A 13,683-nucleotide genomic window follows, 5' to 3' on the forward strand; every position below is an offset into this window, starting at 1 on the left:
TCAATGTGGCCTGATGAGTGGTGCCATGTCCACGCCCAGGATCCGAACCCTGAGCTGCCGCAGCAGAGTGTGCGAACTTAACCACTCTGCCACGGAGCCGGCCCCTCCAGGTATTTTTTAATTTCCCCTTTGATTTCTTCAATGATCCAATGGTGATTCAATAGCATGTTGTTTAGTCTCCACATATTTCTGACTTTCATACTTTTTTTCTTGTGGTTGATCTATAGCTTCATAGCATTGTGGTCAGAAAAGATGGTTGGGGTGATTTCAGTCTTCTTAATTCAGGCTTGCCTTGTTTCTGACCATATGGTTTATCTTTGAGAATGATCCATGTGCACTTGAAAAGAATGTATATTCTGCTATTTTCAGATAGAATGTTCTATATATGTCTATTAAGTCCATCTGATCAAGTGTTTCATTTAAATCTATTTCCTTGTTGACTTTTTGTCTGGATGATCTGTCCATTGATGTGAGTGGGGTGTTGAGGTCCTCTACTATTATTGTGTTGCTATTAATTTCTCCCTTTAGTTCTGTTAATAATTGCTTCATGAACTTTGGTGCCCCTCTGTTAAGTGCGTATATATTAATAAAGTGTTATGTCCTCTTGGTGGAGTGTCCCTTTTATCATTGTATGTTGCCTCTCTTTGTCTCTCGTTGTCTTTTTTAACTTAAAGTCTGCTTTGTCTGATAAAAGTGTAGCAACACCTGCTTTATTTTGTTGGTCCCTTCACTCTGAGCCTGTGTTTGTCTTTGGAGCTGAGATGTGTTTCCTGAATGCAGCATATTGTTGGGTCTGTTTTTTAATCCATCCAGCCACTCTCTGTCTTTTGATTGGAGAATTCAGTCCATTTACATTTAGAGTGATTATTATTATATGAGGGCATAATACTGCCATTTCATCTCTTGTTTTCTGGTTGTTCTGTGTTTCCATTGTTTCTCTTATTTTGTATTTCTGACTGCCATTTCATTTTGGTGGTGTTCTGAAGTGGATTTCTCAGTTTTCTCTCTTGTGAATTGTGGCTCTGCTCTGATTTTTTGTTTAGTGGTTACTCTGAGGATTTCCATGGATGTTATTTTGACCCCAAAGTCGTCGATGGGTACAAACCACTGCCTGTGACACTGTCCAGGGAAGTGGCTTCTCACTCAGCCCAGAAAGCTTGGTGTTAGCTCTGCTCCTCCCATTTTGCAGGAGCCTTTCTGGACTAGCTTGAGGGGGTGTTTACCCAGATAGGCTTTGCTCCATGGACCTCCCTCCTCTCACTCCTCCTTCATTCAGCAGATCCCTACTGGGACTCTGTGATGTGCCAGAGGACTGTTTAGGCTCCTGTCTTCATGGAGCTTACATTTTAAAGAGAGACAATAAACAAACTACCACATATTTTAGGTAGCAGAAAGGGTAGTGTCCCACTCTGGTGCAGGATGTTTCTAGTTGGGGAAGCTGTACCTGTGTGGGGCAGGGAGTACATGGGAATTCTTGGTACTTTCTGCTCAGTATTGCTGTGAACGTAAAATGTCTGTAAAAATAAAGTCTATTGGGAAAAAAGAGAATGAGATAATAGAGATAGAGAATAACTTGTGGGGAACTTTACAGTTATGCCTATCTTGATTCGGTTAACTTGTGTCACGACTTCTGTTTCTATTTCCATAATTGAGGTTCATCTGTGGCAGAGGTCAGCAGACTTTAAGACCAGAGAGTAGATATCTCAGGCTTTGTGGGCCAGATGACCTCTCCTGTGACTGCTCATCTCTGCTGGTGTGTAGTGAAAGCTGTCGAGGATGTGTGAACAAATGAGTGTGGCTGTGTTCCAATGAAACTGCACAGGTTGTGGGCTGAATTTGACCAGTCGGCCGTAATTTGCAGATTGCTGATCTATAGCTTTCTTTTTTGTGGTGTCTTTATCAGGTTTTGGTATTAGGAGTGTGCTCATTTTGTAAAATGAGTGTTTAGTCAGGTTTCTCTAGAGAAACAGAACCAGTGGGTTGTATGTATAGGAAGATATTTATTTAAGAAATTGGCTCATGCAGTTATGGAGGAGGAGAAGTCCCACAATCAGCCGTCTGCAGGCTGGAGACCCAGGAGAGCCAGTGCTGTATTCAGTCTGAGCCTGAAGGCCTGAGAGCCAGGGGACCCAAAGGTATAGATTCCAGTCCGGGTCTGAAGGCCTGACAGCTGGGAGCGCCAAGGGCAGAAGACCACTGTCCCAGTGAGCAGTCAGCAGGAAGGGCCCAGTTCTTCATTCCTTTGCCTTTTTGTTTCATTTATGCCCTCAGCAGATCGGACGATGCCCACCCGCACTGTAGGGGGCAAATGCTCTACTGAGTCCACCAATTCAGACACTAATTTCATATGGAAACACCCTCACACACTCGCCCAGGAGAGTGGTTGGCCAGGTGTCTGGGCACCTGTGATCCATCCAGTCAAGTGGACGCACAGAATAAACCGTCACGACGAGCTGGGAAGCTCTCCGTCTTCTCCTGTGTCTTAACATAGTGTCAACAGAAAGATAGTTTCAACCTGTAAAACCGTCAGCAACTTGGTGTCTTGTGATGGGATTTTTTTTTTTGACAACTATTTGAATTTCTGTTTATGATTATTGATCTATTTAGGTTTTTGATCTAACTTTGTGTTAACTTTTGGGATACATATTCCCCAGAGAAATGGTCACTTTCTTTAGTTTACAAGGAAATTATGATAAAATTATATCTAATCTAAAAGTTCTAATTTATATCTGTGATTAGTTCCCTTTGTCATTCCGAAATTTTGGTGGGTCTCTCCCTTTCTCAGTCATGCTTATCGAAACTTTCTCCATTTCACTATTCTCTTCAAAGAATTGGCTGTCATTTTCCTTATTGGTTCTCTTGTTCTTTAAATTTCTAATTTTATCTTTAATTTTATATGCTTTTATCTTTATTAATTCTATCCTTTTACTTTTTTCAAGGTTTTTTTTTCTTAAAGTTGAATGCTTTAGCTTATTTTCCATTTATCTGTTTAATAATAAAAGTATTTAAGGTTCTGCAGTTTTCTTCCAAGTACAGTTTGGACCTATTTCATAAGTTTTGATCTATAATTGTTTTTAAGTTGTTGATTTCAATTTCTGTTTTCCTTTATTACGACACTAAAAAAATATATTAAACTTTTGTTGTCCTTTCATGTGGAAACTTCTGCTCTTCTTTAAAGACCAGCTCAGATGTCTCTTCCCTGGCAGAGCTTTCTCCTCTGCGTCTCACAGCCCTGTGTAGATACTGCTGTTTATTTTATATCATTGTTTGTTTTCTATGTTTCTTCCTTCCCATACTGTTTTTGGAGTGTATCAGTCACATTTGCTATGGTAACAGGTAATTCCCAAATCTCACCGGTTTAAAACAAAAAGGTTTGTTTCCTGCTCCTGCTCCCCATTGTGGGTTGGTGGTAGCTCTGCTCATTGTGGTCACAGAGGACAGTTGTCATCTCGAGTGTTGCTGATGCCACGCCAGAGAGAAAGCAAGGCCTCCGGAGGATCTCCTTCCACAGTTAAATGCCCTGGCCCAGAAATGACACACGTGACTTCTCCCGACTCATTGACTAGAAGCTGCCGCGTGGCCCCACCCAGTTGCAGGGCTGGCAGAGGCCCTAATTTGTGCACAGAAGGTGAAGAGGTGCAGAACTTTGGTGTACGTATTTGTTCAGTACTAAAGACTATCATAGGAGCATCTCACAGGCGGAACTGTGTCTGCTCATCTTTCTGGTGTCCAGTAGAGTCCTGGCCTATAGTAAAGCATTCAACACATGTTTGTAGAGTAAATGAATTAATCAGGACTCTTACGTACAAGAGATAGAGACTCAACTCAGAATAGAGGAAACGAGAGGGGATCTGTTGGCTCATGTGACAGAAGAGCCCTGGTGTTAGCCTGGCTGTATCCTAGCACTCAGGGGATGTCCTGAGAACTTGGTGTGTCTGTCTGTCTCTCTCCCACACTCCTGCCCCTCACCCTCAAGCTGTCTCAGTGTTGGCTTCCGTCCAGGTATGGTTTCTCCGTGTGGTGGCCCCAGGAGCTCTGTGGTTATCCTTGGGCTGAGGAATCCCAGCAGAAAGAGCTTCTTTGATTCAGTCGTTCCAGTGAAAGTCTGAGATGGAGCCCCCTCACTCTCTTGTGTCACCTGCCTTTACCCCGTATGACTGTGATGGGGATAGGATGGGCTGGGTGGTCCTGGGCCACACACCCTCTCTTGATGTGGGGCGTGGGCTGGCCCACCCTGACTGTGGGTAAGGGCCGGGAGGGTGATTCCCCCAAAGGAAACCATTGGCGCTGGGGAGAGAGTAGGGATTCATGGTGTGCAAAACTGGCAGGTGTGGTCACCCCAGAGATGGAGGGCCTGCTTTCCTGATTCCAAGTCTCGGACCTGTAGCACATTCTGCTGCTTCTGTTGCATGGTCACATCCCAGCTTTGACCCGCTTTTCCTGCATTTCTCAATCTTCGATGGAAGAGGTGGTAATTCCTGCTATTCATCCTGTTGTGCGAGGATGAAGACCAGTGAGAACCAGCCTGTCCTCTCGAAACCCACCATCTTGACCTTTAGACGGGCCTCTGGGCACAGAGCAGCACCCATGGGAGGCCAGATGTGCTTTGGCTCCAAGGAGCTTTGTGGATGCTTAAGGACCAGGGGACCCTCCCAGGGAGGGCTCCCCTCCAGAGGCAGCTCGCTTTTGGCTCGAGATGGATCCTGTCACCTGCTGGGATGGGCCTCTCTCTGCATGACTGCACCCAGGGTGTAACTTTCCCACGTAGGGCTCACCAAGCCTCGGTTTGACTTCTTCAGATGCAGAGCTCTTGGGTACACACGCTCGTAGCTCTTCCCCGGAGGATTTATCGTTAGGCCCTTGGCAGAGGAGCATATACCTCAGTTGCTGGGGGGATCAGGAATTGGACTCCAGTGCAGATGGGTGGGAGCAGCGTCATCTGTTTGCAGCTACCGTTTGGGGACCTGCAGATCTGCATGGATAGAACCTGATTTCATTTGGTTTATTTAATTTGGATTTATTGCTGCGTTCATGTCACATTAATATGATGGCCTTCGTCCCAGGTTCCAAACATTGGAAGACGTTGCCTCCCAGGACCCAGTGTAAGAGACTAAAATATCTGCTAGTGTTTAACTTATGATGGAAACTTTTTCTACTTCAGTATTTTACCAGCTTACGTGGTTCCTTTGGAAATCCTAATGATCTGCGCTGCTTTCTGTTATGGATAATCCTTTTATTTCTTCTCTGAAACTACGAGAGAGTGAAGGTCCATTCGTCACCGTCCTTGGAAGAGCGCGTCTGAGCCGCTAGGGGGCACTCAGGCTCTGTTTCTGTAATGGAATTGCCCTGACCTGGATTTTGCTTTTGAATGTTCTGGTGGTGTCACAGTTGCGGTGTTTGCTTAATAGATTTAAAAACAGCCGTGTAGAAGGGGTCACTGAAAATATGTAATCATGGTGTTTCCCACAATATTTTGAGTTACATTCTTGACGTGATTGTGACCTTTTGCGCTGTTGATGCTGTTGGGCTGTCCTCTCCCGCAGGCAGCCCCTCGCCGTGAGCCGTGTCCTCCAGGAAGTGGTGCAGCGGCGGGGAGAGCGGGAAGCTGTCGAGCAGGGAACAGAAGTTAGTGTGCGGGCTGTAGAGGAATCCGGGTGCTTTCTGCTGGAGAACGTCAGTGAGTGGTTCAGAGCAGAGGCTTGACAAGGGAGGTGACATTTCTGAGACCAGCCTGTGAAGGTGACCCCCAGCCTAGGGCTCAGGGCCCGTCACCGTACTCCCCACTGCTCTTGGCCTGGTTAACCGAGATGAGGCCCCTCTGGTTCTTCGGCACCTGTCCCCTGAGTTCCTTCTGCACCGAGAGCTGAGCCCACTCCATCACTCTATCACTCCATCATCGAGCTGTCCCTTGAGCTCTTCCTGATTTTGCTCATTGCCCCCATTGCTGTGGTCAAAGTCTTAGGGAAAATGACTTTTTAACCCCAAATAATTAGGAATAAGGGCCTTTCAGATGGGTTTGCCTTAGGAATTCATAGTATCTGTAGTACCCCTAAATACTGATTACTCCTTTGTTTTCAAGGTCTGATGAGGAAAGCTGTTTTTCACGATCTTTCTTTAAATCACAGCAGCTGTGTCTTTAGCAGTGGTGCCCTCTTCCTTCCCCTGCCTTTGGGACCAGCTGTTCACCCCGGTCCCATCACGTCACCAGACCCGCTCCTCCTGGACCAAGGCCTGGCCCCTTCCCTGCCTTGGCCTGAGCTGCTGCAAGTTGCTAAGTAACAGCCACCTCTCCCGGCAAATAACTGACTCCTCAGTTAAACCCGGGCGGGTCTGTTCCCTGGGCAGCGTGGTCCTCCATGAATGCCCCTCCTCAGGCCCGGCCTGCTGACTCCCCTTTCTTCAGTCTCCCCGAAGAACACACTGCTATGTTCACACGTAAGTGTTCTCAGGGAGGCAGCTTGCATTTGGGGATAAAGGGCTTCAACACTGCCTCCTGCCCAGGCCCGTTCCTGGTCGGCAATCGGCAGGAAGGTGGTCATGCTGCAGGGACCCCACCATTGTTTCCAGAGAGGACACTGGCGAGGCCTCTGCTCTCTCCAGCCTGGAGGATGTCTCCGTGAAGACCACTTTCTGATCATTCGATAACCTGTGTGCTTATTTTTACATCCTTCTGTGACCCTAGCCCATTCAGCTCTCCGAAAGTGCTGGCTGAAGTGTGTGGACTTGAAAAGTGGTCCCTCTTTTTGTAGAATATGGAATGCACTTCAGAGTTGCATAATTCTGCACTTCCCCTTCCAGGCAGAATGCAGAGAAGGCTGAGGACTCAGGTGTTTGTGTGACCCAGTGGGACACGGGCAGCCCAGATTTGGGGCAGACTGCATGCCCCTGCCTTGCCTTTGGGGCAAGTTTAGGGCATTTGGGCTTCTAGAAGCTGCCCTGACAGAGAGAGGACTGGACAATTGAGCCTTTGCTGACAGTGATTTTCAGCGAGTGGAGACTGATTGCGGAGTAATAGAGTGTCAGGGGAATTAATCTTCAGACAGGTGGAGAGGCCGGCTGCAGCTGGGAAGTAAGTTGTTTGTTGCCAGCAGTCAGTGTGGAGCCTGTCCGCTCTGCACTAGCAGTGGGTGCGTGGGGCACAGCAGACACTGTCCCTTCCCACTGTTCCCTGTGGATGGCTCTGAGGCCCAGGCCTTTGAGGGACAGCTTCCTGGGTCCCCTGGCCTCTGAGCATCAGGCAGAGCTCTTGTCTCTGTGTCTCTGCGTCTCTGCAGTCTTCTCTTAATTTCCAGGTTATTTACCTCAAACCAGAGCCCTGTGGCTCAGCCACACGCCCATGTTCCTCCTGGTGAGCAGCCCAGCCTTCCCGGCCGGGGTATGAGCAGCGGGGCAGGAGCACCTGGAGTCAACAGCCGCCCGCCGCAGAAATCTCCTCTTTCAGTGCTGTGCCGTGTCCTTGGTTCAGCCAGGAGCGCTGGTTTTCATGTTCTGGCGGGGACGCAAAGGCTTGTCTTACAGTAATTGTTAAAGCAAAGTTTGTTTTTAATGCCACAGGTGATGCACAAATATGTTCTTACTCAATGGATAATGGGGAGGTTACAGACCTGCTGTTCCGTACTGTCCCACAAATTTCAGTGACTTTACCTACATGCCTACGTCAGTGAGTTGTTTTCTTTCTTTTTTTCCCTTTTAACATAGATGGATTACATTTTGCAAATTGTTTGGTACCTTGCTTTTTCTACTCTGTTACTTGTCTGGGCAGCCATTCCCTGTCAGGCCCCCCGGGTGACCTCCGCCTTTAACTGCTTCCACACTTCGCACATGGGTGTGTTGGCCTGTGTACTACTTCCGGGTCAGGAGTGTGTTGGTCCCTCTGACGGTTTGCTGTGTTCAGCAGGGCTGCTGCAGACGCTCGTGCATGCTGCAGGTGACACCGCACACGTGTCCTTTGCACACGTGCGTGTTGCCCGGATAGCACTCAGTCTGGTCATGCTCTTGGGCGGCATTTGCCCTGCCCAGTCCACCCCGTTGGCTGTTGGGAGACTCCGGAAGGCCATGTTCTCTGGGCACGACTGTTCCATCGAGTCATTTGGGAAGCAGCTTAACCAGCGATCACTACATGAAACATGAAAGAAAAAAGTGTTGAAGCCTAGTTATTTTGTGGTTTTGGTGTATTTGCTTCCAGCCTGTGCCTCACTGGAGTATGTGCATACCTCTTGGCCCTGGGATCACCAGCGGGCGTCTTTTTAATCCACTGCCAGAGCCTTTCTTGTGCTGCTTATTCTCTAGGAAGATAAGATTGCATAAGTCACGACGTAAAGAGTCACCTTAACAGCATCCCACACGTGCCCAGTGAGGGGACGTGGGGACCTGAGAGTGCACGTGACGAGGCTGAGTGGCTTCGAGCTTTAACTTCCGCAGGGCTCAGATTTCCCTCGCCTGGAGGACGCGGAGGGCTCCCGGCCGGCTCCTGAGTGCCAGGTTCTCTTAGCAGCGGATAATGGAGCCATTTCCTGCAATTTTTACCTCGTTACCGAAATCAGCCTGTGGGGTGTTCAGAGTCTCCACTTAGGGTGGCACAAAGAAGTCCGCTCACTGTTCTTCTGGTGCGTCTTTTAGACCATTTCGGGGAGGGCTGGGGGCAGTGAGCTGCTGCGCAGAACTCTGAAAGTGAGATTCAAGGACAGCTGGGCCCCGCAGAGTCCTCATCTGCATCTTGCTTCTAGTGAGATTACATTTTCCTGGGAAGCAAACCTTGCTCGATGATTTGCTGACTCCTTCTGAAGGGAGCTCGTTCCAGGAACTGAGGGCTCGAGTGCTCCAGCGCTCTTGGCTTGTTAGAAAGGAGCTGGGTGGACGAGTGGCTGGACGTGAGCTGTGCTGCTAGGCTGGGGCCACCTGAGTGGGGGCGCTCCCTCTGTCGCTGCCCCCTGTTCCTCCTCCGCAGGTCCCTCAGTCTGTGCTGAGCCTGCGGCACCTTCTCCAGTGGCTTCTGAAACAGCTGGAAGGGCTTGGGTGGTGGGTCGGCCCTGTGGGTGCAGCAGGGCCAGGTCAAGGGTGGCGCTTTATGTGTTGGATTCCTCCTTGGGGGACAAAGTCTTTGTTGCTGTTATTTTCTTTTTGTTGTGATGCAGAGCGGCACAGGAAGTCGTTGGGCATTCTCTATACAGAGGGTACAGCGTCTAAAATCATGGACCCCCGTGGCTCAGTTGGCTGGTCAGTAGGAACTGAGTGCCCACTCTGTGCCCACCCTCGCTGTGTGCTGTGGGATTCAGGGCACAGGGAGCTCTGAGCACTTCGTTGGCTTGATGTACATCATTGGTGCCTGCCTGTTCCAGGGCTTAGATGTGGCTGTGTGGGGACTTCAGCAGCAGAGGCAACAGAGAAGGGAGAGAAAGCCACAGGTGGGCGGTCAGGGACACATGAGGGTGTCGGGAGGCAGGACTAGTCTTCCTGGGGGAGGGCCTTGATTTGTCGGGGTCTTGGCTGTCCTAAAGTCCAGCAGTGGGTGGTGTCCATGCCCTGCAGACAGAGTCCGGTGTTCATGAAGGGGACGATGATGAGTGGGTCAGGGTGTGGCCCCAAGGGCTGGAGATGGGCTGTGGTCCTCAGGGAATCCAGATGAGTTGTACCCGGGTCTTCGAGTGGGTGGGGGGCCAGACTGGAGAGAGTGCCGTTGTAGGTGAAGGCGGAAGAAGAGCAGTAATTTTGAAGTGATCATGAGACAACAGTGTGGGCAGTGTGGGAGGTTTTGGAGACTCAGTTGAGAGATGCCTGGGGCTCCTGTGCGGGAGTGTAGGGCCCGGGAGCCCTGGGGGCTGTTCTGCCTTGAGGTTTCTGCGTGGCTCGGGGATGGGAGGCGGAAGCAGCACAGGCAAACACCAGCCCTGCTTGTCCCTGTGCCGCTGTGTGGGGACAGTGCTGGGCAGGTGGGGATGGTCCTGTGGGAGGACGCTGCTCGCTCTGTAGATGGGCACCTTGGACCCATCTGGAACCAGGCTGGCATCCCCAAGGTCAAAGGACACCCTTGGGCCCTTCTTCAGGGGGCTGCATGAGGGGCTGGCCTGGACTGTTCCTGGTACTGACATGCTCACACCTAGAGTGACGGACTCAGAGGACAGACCGTGCTGCTCAGGCCTTGGTGGGGCTGTGAGGGCTGGAGAACCGGGGTGATGGAGTGCAACGTGAGCCCGGCTGACAACGTCTGCCGCGGGCCTCTGTTCAGAAGTTTCTGACTTAACAAAACAAGAAGTCGGCCCCAGCCAGGGAAGCACTAGCCCAGGCAGACATCAGAGCCTGGCTCTTTGAAGGCAGGATGCGTGAGCAGACGAAAGATGGGAAAGCAACAGGGTGGGCACGTTAGAGAACTTTTAAGTGTCCGACAACTTTCACCTCTCATTAAGCCAACTCTCAGTGAGACCACACCATCGGCTGTGCGAAGTTGGGGGGCTGGGGTGACAGCAGGTCAAGCTCAGGTACCGTTCTCTGAGGCGCTGACTGAGGGGGCTGCCGTGATCTGTCTCGTGCGCCCACGTCTTCTGCAAACTGCTTAGTGTTTGGGCAGCACAGCTCTGAGCGGGAGCACCACCTACAGCCCAGGGAGATGTGTTGGGCCCTGATGGAGTTGGGTGCGGGGTGCCCTGGGCCCCGCTGAGGCTGACGCCCCCTTCTCTGTCCCCATGTGCTTCTCCCCAGGCCCGCCAGTGCCACTGCCCCAGGCGCTCACCACTCCCCAGGACTCGCCGGTGGGACCAGGGGTAAGTCCAGGCCCAAGAGACCTGTTTGAGAATTCCAAAATCAATTATTTAATGCTCCAGGTGCAGGAGAGTTCTCTTTGCATCTTTAAAAACAGTCGATGTCCTGTTTGCTTTCTTGGGGCTGGGAAGGGTCCTGGCAAGCCAGAAGGGGAGGAGCTGCTGGCTGGGATGGTTGGCTGTCCTCAGTCTCCCTCCTGTCCCTTAGGGTCATGGCTTCCGGTGATGATTAGTGATCCTCCAGTTTGCCATCGAAGGCGTGTTTCAACACTTTTAAAAATGACATATTCTCCCTGGCAGTTACATCTCATGGTGGAGAATCTTTCAGGACTGAACAGCCCTTGTTTTTTCCTGAGACATCGAGGTGCTGCCTTCACCCCTCCTCTCCCGCTGTCTCTGCCAGGAGAAGGTGCCTGGCTGTCACCAGCCCCTGGGGCAGCGCCGGCCTGTAGGCTGAGCAGCTGGTGCTGGTGGAGGCGGGGCTGTAGCTGACAGGGGCCTGGCCTGCTGAGCATGCCTCTCAGAAGGCAAGTGTCCTCTCCACGGGCAAGCATTTTTGAGTGGAAAGAAGGGTGCTGCCACCGCACCCTGGAATCCTGAGCAGGTCAAGGGGCTCTCCCATGGCTCCAGACTGGCTCTGGCCACGTGATTTTGAACGAGGTCAGAGTTGGCTTGTCCTCCTGATGAAGTTGTCTGCCTGCATCACCCTGGGAATTAACTTTCCAGAAAAGCTGAATAATTCAGTATCAAAGGCTGTCTCAGAAAGTGGTTAGTGTATACGTGCAGCTTGGAAACCGGATCAGAAGTGAATGTCGTGTTGGCCTGAAGACACATGTTTGGGGACAGCCTCCCAGGTTTCCTGCTGGCCTGGTGCAGCGCTTTCCCTCCTGCAGTTTCCATGTTACCCCTAAGAGGTCAGGGACCACAGAACAGCCCTTCCCACTTCCAGGGGCAGGAAAGGCTCTGAAGGGAGCTGGGCAGACCCTGAGATCTTCTCTGCTCCCTGAAGATGCCGCCAAGGTCGCCCTTCGTTCACGCCCCCTCATCCACGCTTTCGACATCTCCTCATGTGCGAGTGCTTCTCCATGGACGGCAGATGTCCCGTGTATGGCGTGTACCTTACAGACAGAGCCCGGGATTTGGGGATGGCTCTTCAGCAGAGTGTGGACCCTCCGTCCCTCCCCCAGCGTTTTAGCGCAGCGTTCGTTTTCCAAGTAGTTGTACCATTTATAGAAGGCTTACCCCTTGCCAAGCCCTGTCTGTGAATTCTCGTTTACTTCTCACGATAGTCCTGTGACTCAGGTGCTATTATTGTCTCCATTTTGCAGGTGAGGAGACTGAGGCAAGAAGAGCTTAGGTGACTTGCCCTGGTCACACGATAATGCTGTGGCGGCGTGGGTTCCATCCCAGCTCTGTCTCCAGAGCCGCAGTGGCTGCCACTGTGGTCACTGCCTGACCAGGGAGGTTCATGTCATAGGCACTCAGGGGTGAGAAGGGGAAGGGGTCTTGGAGATGTTCAGTCCAGGGATGGAGGCGAGACCCAGAGAGGTTCAACCAACAGCCTGCCCGCAGCCCAGGAGTGGCAGAGAACCTGGTGTCCCCGGCCCTTTCCCCCTTTCCACTTACTTTTCCTTGTAATAATATTTTCATTCAAATATTTGGACCTGAGAGAGATCACAGTTGCATCTGGATAACTAGAGTAAAGGAAATTAGACAGGTGTTGGTTCCAGAGCAGCCGCTTAGCAGGTTGCAGACCTCACTACCTTCTGTGGCTGCATCCAGAGGCCTCCTTCCTTCTAATGGGTGTGTGCCAATGTGTGTGAGCGGGGCTTCCTGAAATTACTGGGGTGCATTTTATCATCTTACCCAAGCTTTCCTCCCTTCAGCTGTCGCTTTCCCAGCTAGCGGCTTCCCCGCAGCCCCAGGCCCAGCGCCGCTCGGCCACACGCTCTTCTTCGCAGCGACTGGGCTCTGAGCCCTCCCTGGCCCAGGCGGTAAGTTGCTAAAGCCACTACCCTGACAGGCAGTTCATTGCCGAACCCCACGTCCAAGCATCCTTGGTCGTTAGAGGTTGGGATCCTTGCTGGCCTCACCTGGGGCCTTGTTTTATTCAGCAGGAGCTCCCCTTGCAGGGGAGGATCTCTCACCTGGAGGCTGACCTGAGCCAGACGTCCTCAGTCCTGGCAATGTCCGTCGCTGAGCAGTTGCGGGAGCTGCCTTTCACACCTGTGCACGCCCCGGTCATCGTGGGAGCCCAGACCAGGAGGTGAGGGGTGGGGGTGGGAGGGACTCGGGCAGGTGCTGTGCCATCAAGACCACTTGACTCTCTCAACAACAGGCTTTCCCCGGAGAGGTGAGTGTCCAGGTCCCACTCTCTCCCGGCCTCTCCTGGAGGCTGACTGAGGAGGTCTTTCTGTTTCAGCTCTGGGAGTAAGCCCTCGCGAGCCTCGCTGGTGCTCCTGCAATCCTCCGGCTTTCCTGAGATTCTGGATGCCAATAAGCAACCAGCCGAGGCTGTAAACCCTGCAGATCCTGTGAAATTCAACCCTCAAAAGGAAGAATCAGATTGTCTACAAAGCAACGAAATAGTGCTGCAGTTTCTTGCCTTCAGCAGGTACATTCTTGAGTGTTCTGTCTGTTCACCTTTACTGTCTTTTACATTTCTTGCACTGATAAAAACTTCTGTGTGGTTCTTGCCTGGCAGAAGTCTCTATGCCCAGGTCTTATTAGATTAAGGAATGCCATCCTTTTTAATTTTAGTTTGGCTAGGACCCACTCACAGCCATTTCCAGATGCTGTAAAACCTGCTTTGTTCCATCTTCTGTGGTCCTTGATTAAAATGTAGCCAGTGTGTTGGCTGGTTCTCGGGTGTTCGTGCAGCTCTGAGAGCAGTGCTCTCCAGCCAGAGCTGAAGGGGTTGGTGTCCAGT

General features: G+C 51.1%; 1 protein-coding gene across 6 annotated transcripts in view; it reads left to right on the plus strand.

The window, feature by feature from the left end:
• Positions 1-13,683, plus strand: part of NPHP4 (nephrocystin 4) — a 129,458-nt gene that overhangs the window by 71,848 nt on the left and 43,927 nt on the right. For 5 of the 6 annotated variants that reach the window (XM_044769552.2, XM_044769553.2, XM_044769551.2 and 2 more), the window contains 4 exons: positions 10,696-10,757; positions 12,641-12,748; positions 12,869-13,020; positions 13,177-13,368. In XM_044769552.2, coding sequence (XP_044625487.2) covers positions 10,696-10,757; positions 12,641-12,748; positions 12,869-13,020; positions 13,177-13,368 — 514 coding nt within the window. The remainder of the gene's footprint in view (positions 1-10,695; positions 10,758-12,640; positions 12,749-12,868; positions 13,021-13,176; positions 13,369-13,683) is intronic. The other variant, XM_044769550.2, reaches the window with a different exon arrangement.

The sequence above is a fragment of the Equus asinus genome, chromosome 5, assembly GCF_041296235.1.
Source record: "Equus asinus isolate D_3611 breed Donkey chromosome 5, EquAss-T2T_v2, whole genome shotgun sequence".
In the NCBI taxonomy this organism is placed as follows: Eukaryota; Metazoa; Chordata; class Mammalia; order Perissodactyla; family Equidae; genus Equus; species Equus asinus.